General features: G+C 41.0%; 1 protein-coding gene across 1 annotated transcript in view; it reads left to right on the top strand.

Moving 5' to 3' along the window:
- Nucleotides 1-15525, top strand: part of tenm1 (teneurin transmembrane protein 1) — a 169650-nt gene that overhangs the window by 51251 nt on the left and 102874 nt on the right. Inside the window, exons 4-5 of the mRNA XM_044040050.1 lie at nucleotides 6485-6728; nucleotides 12194-12432. Coding sequence (XP_043895985.1) covers nucleotides 6485-6728; nucleotides 12194-12432 — 483 coding nt within the window. The remainder of the gene's footprint in view (nucleotides 1-6484; nucleotides 6729-12193; nucleotides 12433-15525) is intronic.

Raw genomic sequence — 15525 nt, 5'->3', positions numbered from 1 at the left:
AATGGCGTCCTGTCCTGCAGGTTTCTTTGCCGAGCGTCTCTTGCTACATTGTCTAAAACATGCTCTGCCCAATTACAAAAATACCACGTACGGGTGCTGACGAGCATCTGTCAGGTACATCCGCGATGAGAGGAAAACATTTTTAATGAGCATGGCATGCGCCCATGAATGAGATTATTTTGCACATGTGAATCATTTCTCATTCAAACGCATTTACATCTGCTCGCTAATATCCTCTCTGGAGAAAATTGGACGATCATGACAGCAAACACGTTACACACACACACACACACACACCGTCGTGTATAATGTATGTGTACAGGCTTAAGTAAATTGAATGCCAAGTATGACTTGGTTTTAAATTCTTACATACTCATAAATAATTAATGTCTGTGCTATTTTAGGTTCATCTCACTGACAGTAAGGCATTTTTAATACCTGGCCTGAATACCTGTTACCTGTTTCATATCCACTAAATCCCCCCCAAATCTTCCTTCCACTGGCTGTAAAATCTTGCTTATGTAACCAAAAGCTGATGATTCCAGGGAAAGTATCTTATAAGCGACTTTCCAAAATTGACTTTTTCTGGAGGGTTAAGTCCCAAAGAAACCCGAGGGCAGAAGATGGTCTTCACTGTCATGACTGTCATCTAGAGCTTTGATGGCCCCTCCACCGGCCTCTATCTACTCCCAACAGAGTTTGTTTGATGTTCTTAAACACAAATATTGCACGGCCTCTGCCTTGACATTCCCACAGCCATTTACGTCACATCTACTATTCACCACAGCTTCACAGATTATTGCATGTTTGATATGACTTTGTGTTAAAGAGGGAGGGAGGGCCGGGGGTAACTTAAGTGTTTCCGTGCCACTATTGTGTGAAAAGAGCAGAACTGAGTGTGTGGAGTTTCAGTGGTGAAGACCCAAAGCTGCCTTAGCTAAGTCTGCTAAAGCACCATCTGGCAGCCAAGCTGCCTGTGTCACCCTACTCACCAAGATTACATTCTCCCCTGGCCGTCGAGCCCCGTCCTTTCTCCTGCCTTCCTGTCGACTCTCGTTCCCCTTTTCCCAGCTCACTAAGAAAACTGTACGCATAGAAGGTGAAAGTGTGGCTGTAAATAACCACAGCTTGCTCATGTTTTATAAAAAGTCCCAAGTAAACATTACATTTAGTGTTGTAATTTTAGAGGCAGCCCATAATGTATAAGTATTGTCTTGGTTTCAATGCAGTATTGAGCCTGTACTCACTCAATGTCTTATTTTAAGTGATGTTTGTAAGTCTGATTCAAGTGTTAATGATTCAAAGTACATAGTATTTGTTGAGTATTGTATTTCTAATTATAGCCGTGCTTAGATCTCACGTTGGCCCGTGACATTGATTCATTTTATGTCAAGACAGGCGGAGGCAACAGCAACGTCGCATTAGTAAAAGAAGATGTTTGCAAACAGTTTGGATTGTGACTAAGAAAACACAAAGAAGCGGAAAAGAGAAGTTTCAGAGGTTAAATGCTGACGTTAGGGGAGTACAATACTAAATCGATGTGGTGCCCTTTTCATTTTCAAATGGGAATAGTAAAACTTTAGAGTAGTCATTGTTAGGTCAGCGGATCATTTGTTTTTGTTCACTTGAGTATCTTACAGTAAACTGTGAAACAGTCAATTAACAGTTTACAGTTAGCATCTGTCAAAATGTTCTCTTCAATATGAATGATTCATATTCAAACTGTCCCAAATGATGTCCCTCATACACTTATTATCTAATGTTTTGAACAAACTATGGTCAGGTGTAGATTTGGCAATGTTTTACACTCTCCCATCATATAAGTAAAAAAAAAAAATAATGTATGCAATTATGCAGCAATTAGTATTTTTCAGTGTAGTGGACAGTAATTTATCTTCACTGAGCATCTGCATTGATTTGTTTTTTGCTGCTTTTTTAAGGCTTTTACATTTCAGAAGAAAATCTTTTTTACATGTTCATAGATTGAAACATTCATTGATGTAAACATAGATAGCTCCAACTTTTAGAAGTATTGAACTGATGCTTTAAACTTGCATTACATTAACAGGACTGACACATGTAATTGACTATGTTTTTTATCCTGTGAAGCCACAGTTGCTTTACAGCTTCTGAATGGCTCTCAAGTCATTATCATTAACATAATCTGAATCAAATCTGAACTGAAGTTGACTTGGTGCGTGAAGTGCAGGATTTGTGCACATTCCCTCTTCACATGCCCTGCTCCTTTTAAGAGAAACATTTTTATAAAAGCATCTTTTTTGATATAAATATAACAAATGCTGAAGATGTTTTTCCTCTGGTATGAGCAGAGAAACCTGTGAAAGCAGGGGATTTCTGCCTGGACTCAGAGGACCCCTAGTTACTGATGAATCAGATATGCTGCTAAAAAACTGAAGCACTACTTTAAAGCTCCTTGTGCATTACAATGACTCACAGCGCAGTAGTGCTCTAAAAATGTTCCAGCAGTTTTCCCTAAGCGTGTAATTTTAATACTCTGAGGTGGTTCCGACAAAAATAACCTCCATTTTCCACATCCATTAGTTTAGACTAAACAGCACCTCTAGCCAATGACACATTTTTTTGTCATTTTATCAGGTTTCACAGTTTCACTCTGATCAGCCATTTGTAATATTCTTGTGTTAAGTACTTACAAAACATACAATATGTTTAGTCTTATATATGGTATATATTTAGTGTATTTAAACTGTTTTGTTTATATGGTGCTATATACCTTCCCTTGTGCCCTTAATAAAGCCTTAAAGCAAAGTAAAAGAAGCATATATAGTGGACCAGTGCAATATTAAAATGTGTCAGGTTTTAACAGTGGCTATTGTAGAAGCCTGATCCCCTGAAACAATACTTCCATTATATTTTTGATTGAAATGTGATTTTTTGGGAAATTATTTTAACTGCATAGCATTTTTCAGATAATATAGTTCACTTGTTTGATTCTAAGCTGCAGGAGGAAGTGTTAGAAATTACATTTGTGCCATGATCTCAGTTTGAGACCCAACATTAGAAGATTTGAGGACCTAGAGAGAGGATTTTGTGAAGCAGTAGACCGGGATGTAGGCCAGTAAAATAATAGCATAATAACTTTTAAACAACAAGATCTCCAAATGTTTACCTTTGTTTTACATGTAATGAAGCATGTTTTTACAAAATATATGATGAAAAACAAGTGCAATATCAAAAATATGCCTAAGTTTACCATTTACACATGTGCATGACAACTTACAGAACACAGTGGATCTACAAAGGCACAAACCATTTAGCCAGTAGGTATCTGGAAATGGAAAATAATAATCATAATGTAATGTACTGTATTATATTGTACCACATTATGATAAGATTCACAAATTCATTATGGGGGCCAGAGCGGACCATTGGGTGGGCCAATTCTGGCCCACGGGCAGTATGTTTTGACACCCCTGCATTAGCCATAACCCTAACCACAGGCTTCTCACAACAAAAGTTTTCATGTAAAAAAACAAAACTTAAGTATTCACCATATCATGTTCCAAAATATGTGGTCTATAATAACAAATACAGCAATTTTGTTTCAGAGACCTTGCCTCCGCGTTCTCAGGTTTCCTCCCACAGTCCAAAAACATGCAGATTTGGAGATTAGGCAAATTGGATACTCTAAATTGACTGTAGGTGTGAGTGTGAGACTGGATGGTTGTTTGTCTCTATGTGGCCCCGTGATGAACTGGCAAACTCCAGGCTGTACCCCGCCTCCCCCACGACCCTCATGTGGAGGATAAAACGGTAGAAGATGAGTGAGTAAGTGTTTCAGATGCATCTGTGGTTTGCAACAACATTTGATCCTGGGTCGGTTGTAGACATGAGTGTATAATATAAGACACATCCACTGAGCTGAGTACGTTCGAAAACGTCAAGTTGACACACTCGTTCAGCTGTTGTTGTTGTTGTTGTTGTTCAAAAGAAGCGTGCTAAAAATATCCCGTTTTAATGTGCGAGTGGGAAACGTGCGTCGTCGCAGATGGTCCAGAGCAATAAACAACAATGAGGAGGGAAGTCTGTGTTTAGTTAGAGCCCCCTGCATGTTTCAGTGCAACCATGAAATCCAAATGTGATGCGAGGATGTGGCACATCATGAGTGATGAAGAGACCATTTTACCGTGTCACTTTGCAGAGAATGAAGACAAATATTGTGTCACGTGCTTTGGAAATGTGACAGAAAAAACAATGCATCCATTTTAGTCGCACCATAAACGTAGTCATTAGTTCATTCAGGGGACATTTTGACAGCACAATAGTTTTGGAAGTTCTATTTGATATATTTATACATTATAATACACACACACACAGAAGCAGAGGAAACATTGATATGACTGCGTCTGTGACCATGCTCAAAATGTTATTCACACTGGACAGATGGTGTCATGGAAATATTACTGAGGAAACGTTTATAGACCATTACAGTGCTACTCTGCCAGAGCATTCCCACAACACCACTACAATATACAGTATATATCTTGTAAATGTGAAATCCCAACAACTCTGAGTTATAAAACCTGATGTGCTGCGTGGTCTGTCAGTGGACATTGAGCTTATTGGTGGATATGATGGAACATATTGGCTTACATGTTTGTGCAAAAAGGCAGCAATGATTTGGTTTGGAGTAGCAACATAACGGCAGCGCGTGTGCAGAGATTTAGTGTGGCGGGAATGTTGATGGTAAAATGTTCTCTAACTGTTTCTTGGCAGTATTTGAAAAAGATGTTGCCTCGATTTGCAGCATAATGGTTGCTGAAGTGCATATTCCAGTAACATGCAGTTCTTTATGCTGGCAATAGAAACTAGAAACTGAAACAAGATTATTTAATACTTTACTTTTCTCAATTTTCACCCCATTCTTCATGGGATTTGCTCTCTGGTGTTGCCTGTGTAATACTTCACACTTTGAATAGGAGAGATTGTGGTTATCTCCCGGGTGGGCTACAGTTACAGATACTAAATTATTGCTGACAATTTGGCAGCAAATAGAGTTGAGGACGATCTACCAGATTTTGTAGTCCTTTCTCTCTTACATGGCTAATGTTACATTGATTGTCAATACAGCTGGACAGAGTTGCTCCTCTGGGATTTTTGCATTTGCTGTGCTCAGAGAACCATGCTGCAGCCATATGGCATGATCTATCCTCCTAAACATGGATAACTGATGTCCCAAGATGCTTGATATACACTTGGGTGCATGCACACACGTACACACAGATGCATGCACACATATTAATGTGGGTGCAGTATATGTACAACAGCAACCAGTCGTTGGACTGTGTTCGTGCACATACATCACTCTCCCTCCATCATTTTTATAAATGTTGAATCTGTTTGGGTCATTTTTGCTTGTCAGCAACAGGTGGAGACTGGGAGGTTACCTCTGAAACTGGGAGATGACAAGGCAACAAAAACACACCATAAAAACCTTATATACTGTGCATTAAATATCTCCTGACAACATGTATGATAGAGAAGAGAGAGAGAGATAGTGTTCCTCGGATGTTTTGCTCCAGGAGAAATGTTTCCTCTTTATACAGCAGACCCACATTTTTTCTTCTCCTCTGGTTGAGACATTTTTTATAGGGGTAATGAGGCTTTTTTAGGTTGTAACGTCTGTCATTTCCGAGCCATAGAAACGGCTTGCTCTGCTTGAGTTGCTCCACTGACAAGCCCGTGTGTTGAAGTGGTATGAAGTGCGTTATTGGGTGTTTGCAACAGACAAAAACACCAAAGCAATACATAGAGTTTGTGAAATGAAAATGTTGGATATACTGGCTGCACTATTGTTAACAGTAAAGCCAGTATTTCAATTCAACATATTTCCTCTGGTGACATATGGTCATTTTATGACCTTATACAATATATTTCTTGCATACAAGCATACAAAATTGTTATTAGTTTATGCTCAGTTTTTAGGGGAAAGTGAGAGGAAGTGGCAGGATGAAAGGAAGGAGAGCAAAAGAGGATGCTACATGATGGATTAAGAGACACCCAACTAGACCCCAAGGTTACCAGTGTGAGGAAGTTACAGCTGGCGAGTTCACTCCGCTACAAGCTACAGATCTCATAATAAACATCACATGGATAGTTTGGGCTGCAGGGTGCAGATTAAGCCCGAGATGTTGGCTCTTAAAAGACTCCTCGTGGTTGCTGCCAGCCAAGAAACTGTTTATGGGGCAGCTGGAAGTGTATCAAAGCAGGTAGGAAGGGAAGGCTCTGGACAGGGACAGTTTTTAAAGTGATTTACGCCCCTCAATCAGTGTAATAACAATAAACTGTCAACTAACACGCCACTTTTATTTGTAATTTATGGTTGTGCTCTGCTAATAAACCTATGTTTATTTCTCCCCTGTCCCTCCCTCTCCCCCCTCCTCCCTCATCCCTCCTCCTACCACTGCTTCTCTCTCTCTCTCTCTCTCTCTGTCTCTCTGTGCAGAGCTGCCCAGCAGTCCAGGTGGACAGTTCACTTTTCGTCCACTGCCCCCGCCGCCACCGCCGCCCCACGCCTGCACTTGTGCCCGCCCGGCGCCCTACACTCAAGTCAGCCTGCAGAGGAAGACCATGCCAACACGGTGCCAGGGCAGTCAGGGCGGCCAAGGGGCAGACAGCAGCTCGAGCGCAGACCAAGCACAGCTTCACAACAGCTGGGTGCTCAACAGCAACATTCCCCTGGAGACCAGGTGAGAAAATGCCCTTTTCATGCACCAAAAGCCCTTACTTGAACGAAAAGAGGTAAAAGGATTCCGATAATTTGGAACAAATACACGGCTTCAATCCAATGCTTTTAGCTCACAGCAGCCGATATATCATTTTGTAATGAAACCCCTGAAATAAAGATTTCTTCCAGGCCACCCACCCTACTTTAACATAATGTTACTTGATTAAAGACACTTCTTTAATCTCACAAATGAGCAAGGAAAGGATGATTTTTCCTTCTCCGTGACTCCAGAGTTGGCAGACTTTTGCAATTTATTAGGAACATCAGAGTGGAATTATTTAGAATGAATGTTGGACCCAAATTCATTTTGCACGTGCAATGAACATTAAGTAGAACACCTCCCGGATTCTGTAGTACAAGAGTATTACAGGACTTTGCACACCATCAAAGTTATGACCAATCTCTGGAGGTTTCATTTTTTTTCAAACCCCCCCAGTGCAGACAGATTTACCATGGGACCTGTAACTTAGTTAATACTCCCTAAAATACGAGTGAAACTCAGCATCCAGACAAGATTCTCCTTTGAGGAACTCATTGTGATTCCATTCCCATTTGTTGCACCCAATCAAAAGTTTCCAAAAGCCCGGAAGACAACTCGCAGGAATTCCATCTCATCCGGCCGAATTAACATATGGTTGCTGTATAAGTAATAATTGATCAGAGAATAATTTAGGAGATCCTCATTTGTGAGGAGCTGCTTCCAAGAAGAAGCAGCAAGGTGCATAAGAATATGTTTGCATGTCTAATGAAATCTCAGTGCAGCAGCTGAATTCTGGTGTTATGAGTGAGGATGAGATTGGCAGGCTGCCACGGAAGAAGAAGGGTTTTTAATAAGTCATGCATTAGGACATAATTAGATCTTACCTCATTTAAAGGGAAGGAAGAATAAAATTAGATTCAGTGACAATTTAAATTAATCACTGGCCAGACATTGGTATCAACATTAAAGACTTGTCAAAAGTGCGTTGTAATTATATTACTTTTATGTTGTGTGTGTGTGTGTGTGTGTGTTTTAAAATAAATCCCACCCATACACAAAATGCATGGCCTTTTTCGGAATTGCTCAAATGCTATTTCCTGAACAAGATGAAACAACAAGAGATTATGTGATTATAAAAACAATTTCCATGGGGGGATCAATAGATTAGTTGGTGCCTTTTTGTCGCAATACGATTCTACATTTGTAACTTTATATTCAAGTTTGATTTGATAGTGCACTATTAGTACTGAACAATAAAATGTAATCATTTCCATAGTCAACAGAACAGTGTCTCTGCATGGCATAACTCAGATGTTATTGGCTCTTTTTGATCTGGCTTGTTGGCAGAGACAAGAAAAGACTCCACTCTTCCACTGTTTGGGTTCAATCTAATATCGAAGCTCTATCCATGTGTCTGTCACATTCTCAGATTTACTGATAACGTAATGATTTTATAATTTCTTTTTACCCCGATGCTGCTATCGGCTCAATCTCAGGCATGAGATTAAAAATGTATCAAGTATTAACAAACTTAACGTGCGCGAGCATGCCAGCGGAATTATAATTGATGCTATGACCTCAATAAACAGGGCAAAAAAAAGAAATATCTCATGGTGTCGAGAACGCTTCCATTTTCCTTGATGCGTATTTGATGAATCTGTATTGAAATGTATTGACGTTGCGTCAGATGAGATTAAGATTGTTTGAAGTGTGCATGGATTTGCTATTCAGCTGCATATCTGTTATGTTTCTGGAGAAGGCAGCTCGTGTAAGTGGAAGGATGCAAATATGGATGTTCAATATATCTGACTGGATCTCACACTGTGTGCGATAAGAGGCGTAACGAATGTTGGGACTGTAATCCTTTGAGCAGTGCCCTGTCTCCGCCACTTGCTCTTATGAGTACGAAATGAGACTGCGTGAATCGTTCATCCGCGGCTGCACCCTGGAATCAACTCCGATACACACGCGTCGCGGTCCTGCGTGTACCTGTGCACAAAGGCCTCCACCCACCCACACACACACACACACACGCGCGCGCGTACGCACTCGCTCGTCTACATTCGCACACATACAGGTAGAGACAGCCCTCGGGCCGTACACTCCGACCTCCTGGAGAGTGGGAACTCTCATTTTCTTCCTGTCTCGGGGGAAATCTGCCCCTCCGATATGAATTCAGAGCTTGGCGTCGCCCCTGGATATTGTCTGAGAAGATCAAAGGCAGGGAGCCAGGAAGAATAGTGAGGAATTTTTAAACGCTCCGCACTAGAAGAATAGAGTTGCAAACATATTTGACAAATGCGTTTTTGTGAGCCCTTGGACTGCAGTAGAGCAATAAAAAGCACCACGTTAGATTTGACCTGTGTGCTGGCCGCAAAAATGTGAAAATGCGTATTTAATATTGTCCTGTGAACATTTGTCTCGTGTGGACATCACCGACTCTGCTATGTTTCTTGATGTGTGTGTGTGTGTGGATGCGTTTGTCCTCAGTTTATCTTTGGCCTTTCAGAGTTGAACTGCCATTGACCCTTAGGTGTGTGGCCGCTCCGTGCAGCCCCCTGTGTCCTTCGTCTGACTCACAGCCTATGGCAGACGCTTGATGTGTGAGTGGAGATAGGGGGAGAAACAGACAGTGAAGGATGGATGTCATCCGTTTCAGCCACAGAGCGATGTTGTTGACACGCGTGGCGGTAACAGAGTGAGTTGTGCAAACCGTATTGATCGTTCTCCAAATTAAGTCAATTAAGGAGTCTAAAACAAGATGTCAGTGTCGCTGTGATCAGTTGCATTAAATGCCACAAAATGGCATTTAATACATCAGGGGCATTCCCCCTCTTCTGTTCTTGTAATTTGATTCCGCAGTAAATCAGTTTTTTTCTTTTTCGTCTTTTCTTATGCCTCCGTTATATTGCTCCAAGACATGTTGCGGTTTCGCCTCATTTTAATTTCCTCTGTGTTTTGAAAAGTCTCATAAAAATAAAATATTGTCACATTTCTAATGCAAATCATATTCTCTCACACGTTCTCTTTTAATTTGCAAGAAACAAATTCAGTGATATGTTTTATTCCATCATGCATCAAATGCCCAAAGTAATTTCCACAACAGTCTTGAAACTGTCAGCCCGCTGACGCTGACGCTTGCTCTCGTTTTTTAAGCACAAATTGTCTTCAAGGCTGAATATGAGACTAAATGACTTGAGAAGATGGATGTGTTTCTGTCGAGGACAAATGGACGAGGCGTAGCGCGTCCAGCGTCACTGTCAGTCTGCTGTCTGGCCCAGCTTTAATGGCCTGTCCTCTGTGGGCCCTTCAGAGCCCGCGGCCCTAGCAACAGCCTCTGACCTCACACCTGCCACTGCACAGGCAGAATAACACTCGGGCAAGCTGCACATCTGCCCCAACGCACCACACTCACAGAGCTGTATTAATCCCCGGAGAGCACATTGTAACCTCGGGCAAACATCGCTGTCAGTGAATTCCAGGAGCTTCAAGATTTCCTTTTGTTATGGAAAATACACAGACACACATCGAGCAGAGAAAAACAAAACAATGAGTCACACCTTTCTTTTTTTTTGCCTCTGGTTTTCTCTCCACCCGTGCTTTTGTTTCTCCACACCAGCATTGTTGATGGAGACATTGTGTCCAGGATGAGTTGGAACTGCTTAGAACTGCCAGCTCTGTTCCACTTTTCCAGATTGCACATTTTCCTTTCTCCCATATTTCTGCTTCCTCTACTGACACCCTGCACCACTCGGCCTCCATTATCCAAACACAACGCTCGTGCAATTAATTGCACTTCAGTTTAGTTTCCTATCATCATCAGCCATCTAAAAATGAACCTCATCTTCATAACTGATACAGCTGTGTAACTTAAGTAGTCACTTTGATGAGTTAAAAGAAAGGGAACAGGTAAGTCATTGATCGTTGGCAGCCATGGCTTTTTTATTCTCCTTCATGAGTACTGCTCTGTATTAGCACCAGCGTGGCACTTTCTTTTTAAGTTTCTCCTCTGATGAAGAACCTCGGCTGGATATGTGATCACGGTTTAATATTCTGCGTGCGTGCTGGGTGTATTGCACGCACGTAGCAGTTTGTGGTGAGGCATTTAGTGGCTGTTTTCTATTGTTTTAACTGGTTATAGTGACTAATGTCTGTGTTTTACATTTGTCACATGCTGTACGTAGCTCACCGACCAGAATTTATGGGGGAAGATAATATAAATTGCAAGTGGAATTGTGGTGCTTAGGGACAGTCCAGGGCTACTTTTCATCCTTGATTTCAGCTTTTTGGATTAATCTTTGATGATGCATTACTTGCACGTGAAGGAGACCACTTTAAAGGAAAGCATGCAAATGAAGCCAAACATGTGGGATATTGTGGGTTTAACTGAATTACATAGTCCTAGACAGTACTAAGAGCTTTTCGACAGGTTGGGTTTAGCAGGACTTCATGCAGTGGCGAAGTGGAACAGTTTGTCCTTAGTGATTTTTGAATCTGAGCCAGTCAGTGTGCATCTTTTAAAAAAAATAGCAGGAGAGGGGTCTCTTCTAAAATCTCCCACCTTGGGGGCCCTTTAAATGAGTTTCATTCAGGCGTGCTTCAGCATGAGAATGAATTCCACTGAGTGTAGATTTGCATAAATAGAATCAGAATAAGAGACTAGATAGACTACCTGAGAAAAGTAGAATACATGTCTGTACTGTTTTTAGGTAATTGGCAAAGCATTGAACTACTGTCCTAGATATAGGCCTGCTCAGCATCTGTGGTTGTTTCCAACTTCATGCCATAATCTAGTTTAGAAGAAGTGGTCCCCGAGGTGGCGAGTAGTTTGTGGGGCACAATGCGTTCCTGCTCATAAGATAAAGACAGCGATTAATTGACTGTTCCCTAAACAAGTTCCCAGAACAGCAATCATTCAGTCGCTGCTTAACAGCCGTAAACAGACATGGCAGCGCTGTCAACTTCTTTTCTCACATGCCAAGCAGCACCAGCTGACTTTATACAGCTGATGTATTAGACCAACATCTGGTTTTTAAAGCGTTTTAAATGAAACAAAATCAAAAACAAAAGACAGGGCGCGTGCAAAATGGATGAAACTGTTTACTGTACCATTTTAATAAGAGATGCAATAGTTGCCATACTATTTACAGCAAGCATTAATCTCCCGGGCCGAGTAGACTACACCATTAACCAGCGATGTAATTTAACAAAGTTGTAATTATTAATTTCACTATATTTTAGAGCTGCAGTGTGTTATGTAATCTGGAAAAAAAAACAGTTGCTATGATCATAATCAAATTGTATCTGTGCATAAGATGTAAATATAAACAAATATAATACAAACCACGGTCCGCGATATTCCAGGGCCTTTAAATGCAACATTCAGATTAATGTGTGAGATTACAGATCAGTGATTTTGTGTGTCTTTGTTTGTTTCCGTCCCACAGGCACTTCCTGTTCAAGCAAGGCTCTGGTTCATCGGCTCTACTGTCAGGGGCGGGGCAGGGTTACCCTCTGACCTCTGGGACGGTGTACTCTCCTCCGCCACGGCCCCTCCCTCGCAGCAGCGTGACCAGGCCACTGTTTACTTTCAACAAGCCTCACCGCTGCTGCAACTGGAAGTGTACAGCTCTGTCGGCGTCGCTCCTCACCCTCACCTTGGCCCTGCTGCTCACATACGTCATTGGTGAGTTGCAGTGCACACCTGGCATGCAGATACAGGCTACAGCCAAAAAGTTATTGTTTAGTTTTTGTATAAAGCAAAGCCCTCCCCCAACTCATTCCGATTTTTAGAGAACCAGGCAAATTGGGAGGTTTGTCTAATAAATTCAAAAGTGAATCAATAAAAAGAAAAACACCGAAACACAATCGCAACTTCAACACACAGAGCATGTTACAAGCATCAGAGGGTAAAAAAGTACATGTGCTGAATAAAAAACCAAAGAACAAGAAATCAATAGAGGAAAAAAGGACTGCTGAAAATTTTAAACCCTTACTTTCTTTTGTAGGATTTCAACCTTGTCTAAAAATGTCTCCGATCATTTTGATGCTATATCAACATACAACAGGGTGAACGCCGCCCCTGTTGAAGTCTGAGCTGGTTCGCATCTCCTGCATTGGCACTGTGGAACTCATAAAGAATATTAGATTACTTTACAGCATCACGTGTGTGTGAAGTGCCGGTGTCACGATCTCGATTGTAAATCCAATATTGATTGAAACGACGTCACGATCGATCGAGTCGAGGATTTAACCACGCCCCCTGTGACGTCCTGCATGCGTTACCTCCTTCCCCCTGACCTGAACTGAACTAATAGTAACCATGGCAACTACTGATTTAGACGACACATGGACTGAACTCAAACCCCATTCTGCTTTTCTGAAATCACCGGTATGGAAATATTTTGCGTTCCCCGTGAGTTTGCATTGTCGACAAGAAAACCACGTTCTTGAACATCGCTACTAAATGCCAAGCAGTTCACATCTTACTGCAAAGGTGTTTCCTTCCATGTGTGATAATGTTATTGGAGGTCTGTGCAGATTTAGTGACCTTAACAACAGACTGCTGGACCTTCAGAGCAACACAGAGCTACATGACTCTCGATGCATACTAGTTTTAACTAACTGTAAGTAAGTAAGTTTCCAATGACTGGTTATTGTTACATTCATTGGTAATCAATTGTTTAAATTTGACAACATGTCCTAAAGTAGAATTTTTGTAGTTATTGTAGTTTTTGTGGCATGGACCCAAAACCATGTACCATGAAAATTATCTTGGAGACGAGAATTAGCTGTACTAGACTGAAGTGCACCAAACTGGTAATTATTATGTGATGGACAAATGCAATACGTCTCTCTCTCTCTCTCCCAAACACACACACACACACACACACAAAGATGTACACATTTCCTGTTTAATTTTATAGCAAGCTTCACGCTCTGATTCAATTCAGTTTCTTTGTTTCATTTGTTTAAAAGTGACATCTTATTAATAATAACAATTATCATAAATATAATATATAATTAATCATAATAATTATGAGAAAATATAATTGCCTCAGTTTTCATTTTAGTTTTATCACACCTCTGCAAAATTCATTACAATAATAATTTATCCGTGCCTTTTTTAATAAACTAAACTGAACTAATGCTGAAAAATGCTATAAAATAATCTTAAATCCAACAAATCCAAGAACATAGGATGGCTTTATCCATTGTGAAGCTCTTAAGCTATTAGACATTCACAGACTTACCTTTGGTTCATGGCTTCTTTTTCAGTTTATTTGCAGTTTTGTTTATTGTGTATATAGAGTATATATATTTACTGTATACATATCTATCTATATATATACATATATAGATAGATATGTATATTATATATATATATATACATATATATATATTTGATACACATATCTCTCTATATAAGTATATATATATACTGTATATATATGTATATGAACCACACATGAATGCAGATGTACTGCATTTTGCATGTCAGCTTTTATGACTGATACTAACTTGGATAAATAATGACTTTTTTATTTTTTTTAACTGATTGGCCTCTGGCTGTCGGCTAACCCTAATCTTTACCTCACCCCAATTCAACTCTTAACCCTAAAATTAACCATTTCCTCGGACGAGTGCCAGCTTCGTTACAAACAGGTCAAGCTCAGCGTTTATGCCAGAACACACACAGATGTGTTCGCTCTATTAGGGACCAGTGTTCTTTACCAGCGTTTGTACAGAATATTAACGTCAACGCTCCACTATCAAACACCTGTTCAACAAACTTTGAGAAGCAACGTTGTCACCATTTCAGTCACAAATGACACACTGTACACAAACACAGCATTAGTTTCCTGTCCCCTCTCCACTCCCCCCCCCACACACACACACACACACACACACTCATTTTCTCTACCAGCAGCACCTGCAGCCTCACAGCAGGAGTCTGCTCTTCTCTCTCTCTAAACTTCAGCCAGGAATATTCATTCATTCATTCATTCATCTTCTGCCGCTTTATGCTCCCTCTGCGGGGGGGCGCTGGTGCCAATTCCATCTGACAAAGGGCGAAAGGCAGGGCACACCCCGGACAGATCACCAGTCCATCACAGAGCCACATATGGCGCTTTTTCACTACACATTTCCTGCACGACTCGGCTCGACTCGACTCTCTGTACTATGGAAAACGATACCAAACCGAGTCTAGCCATGCTGGAAGTATACAGTGGAAAAGCACCAATAGAGGAACATCAACCATTCAGGAGGACCAGGAGAAAACCCATGCACACACAGGGAGAACATGCAAATATTCATTATTTTAACAGCAATATTGTCTTTTTCTTGACTTTTTCTGCGCTGCACATCTCTCTTGTTTAGGCAAATAGTATTGGAGTATTGGATCGTAACTCTGTATTGAGTTGAGCAGATCGTCAAACTTGGATTAGGGGCCAAAAAAGCTAATAGAACATTTATCATATGATTCTTTAAAATCAAGAAAGTTTTGGGAGTGGTTCTGCAGTCTGGAAGATCATCAGCAGTTTGTCAAAGTCAAAGCCAAAATGTATTCATTGATCGTCTCTGATTGCACCAATTCCCTGTGAATCCTCAACCTTGGCTCAACCCGCCACCACGGCACAGCGTCAACAGATAACCCCGCCCTGCACCCAGCCAGTTCATTTGCCTCCTGTGGTGGTGCTCAAGGTCATGACGGAGCAGGCGGGGGTCCGCATTAATCACACACACACACACATACACATTCACATACACACACACT

Source organism: Solea senegalensis, linkage group LG12, assembly GCF_019176455.1.
Source record: "Solea senegalensis isolate Sse05_10M linkage group LG12, IFAPA_SoseM_1, whole genome shotgun sequence".
Classification (NCBI taxonomy): domain Eukaryota; kingdom Metazoa; phylum Chordata; class Actinopteri; order Pleuronectiformes; family Soleidae; genus Solea; species Solea senegalensis.
This window is presented reverse-complemented; position numbering and strand designations above follow the sequence as displayed.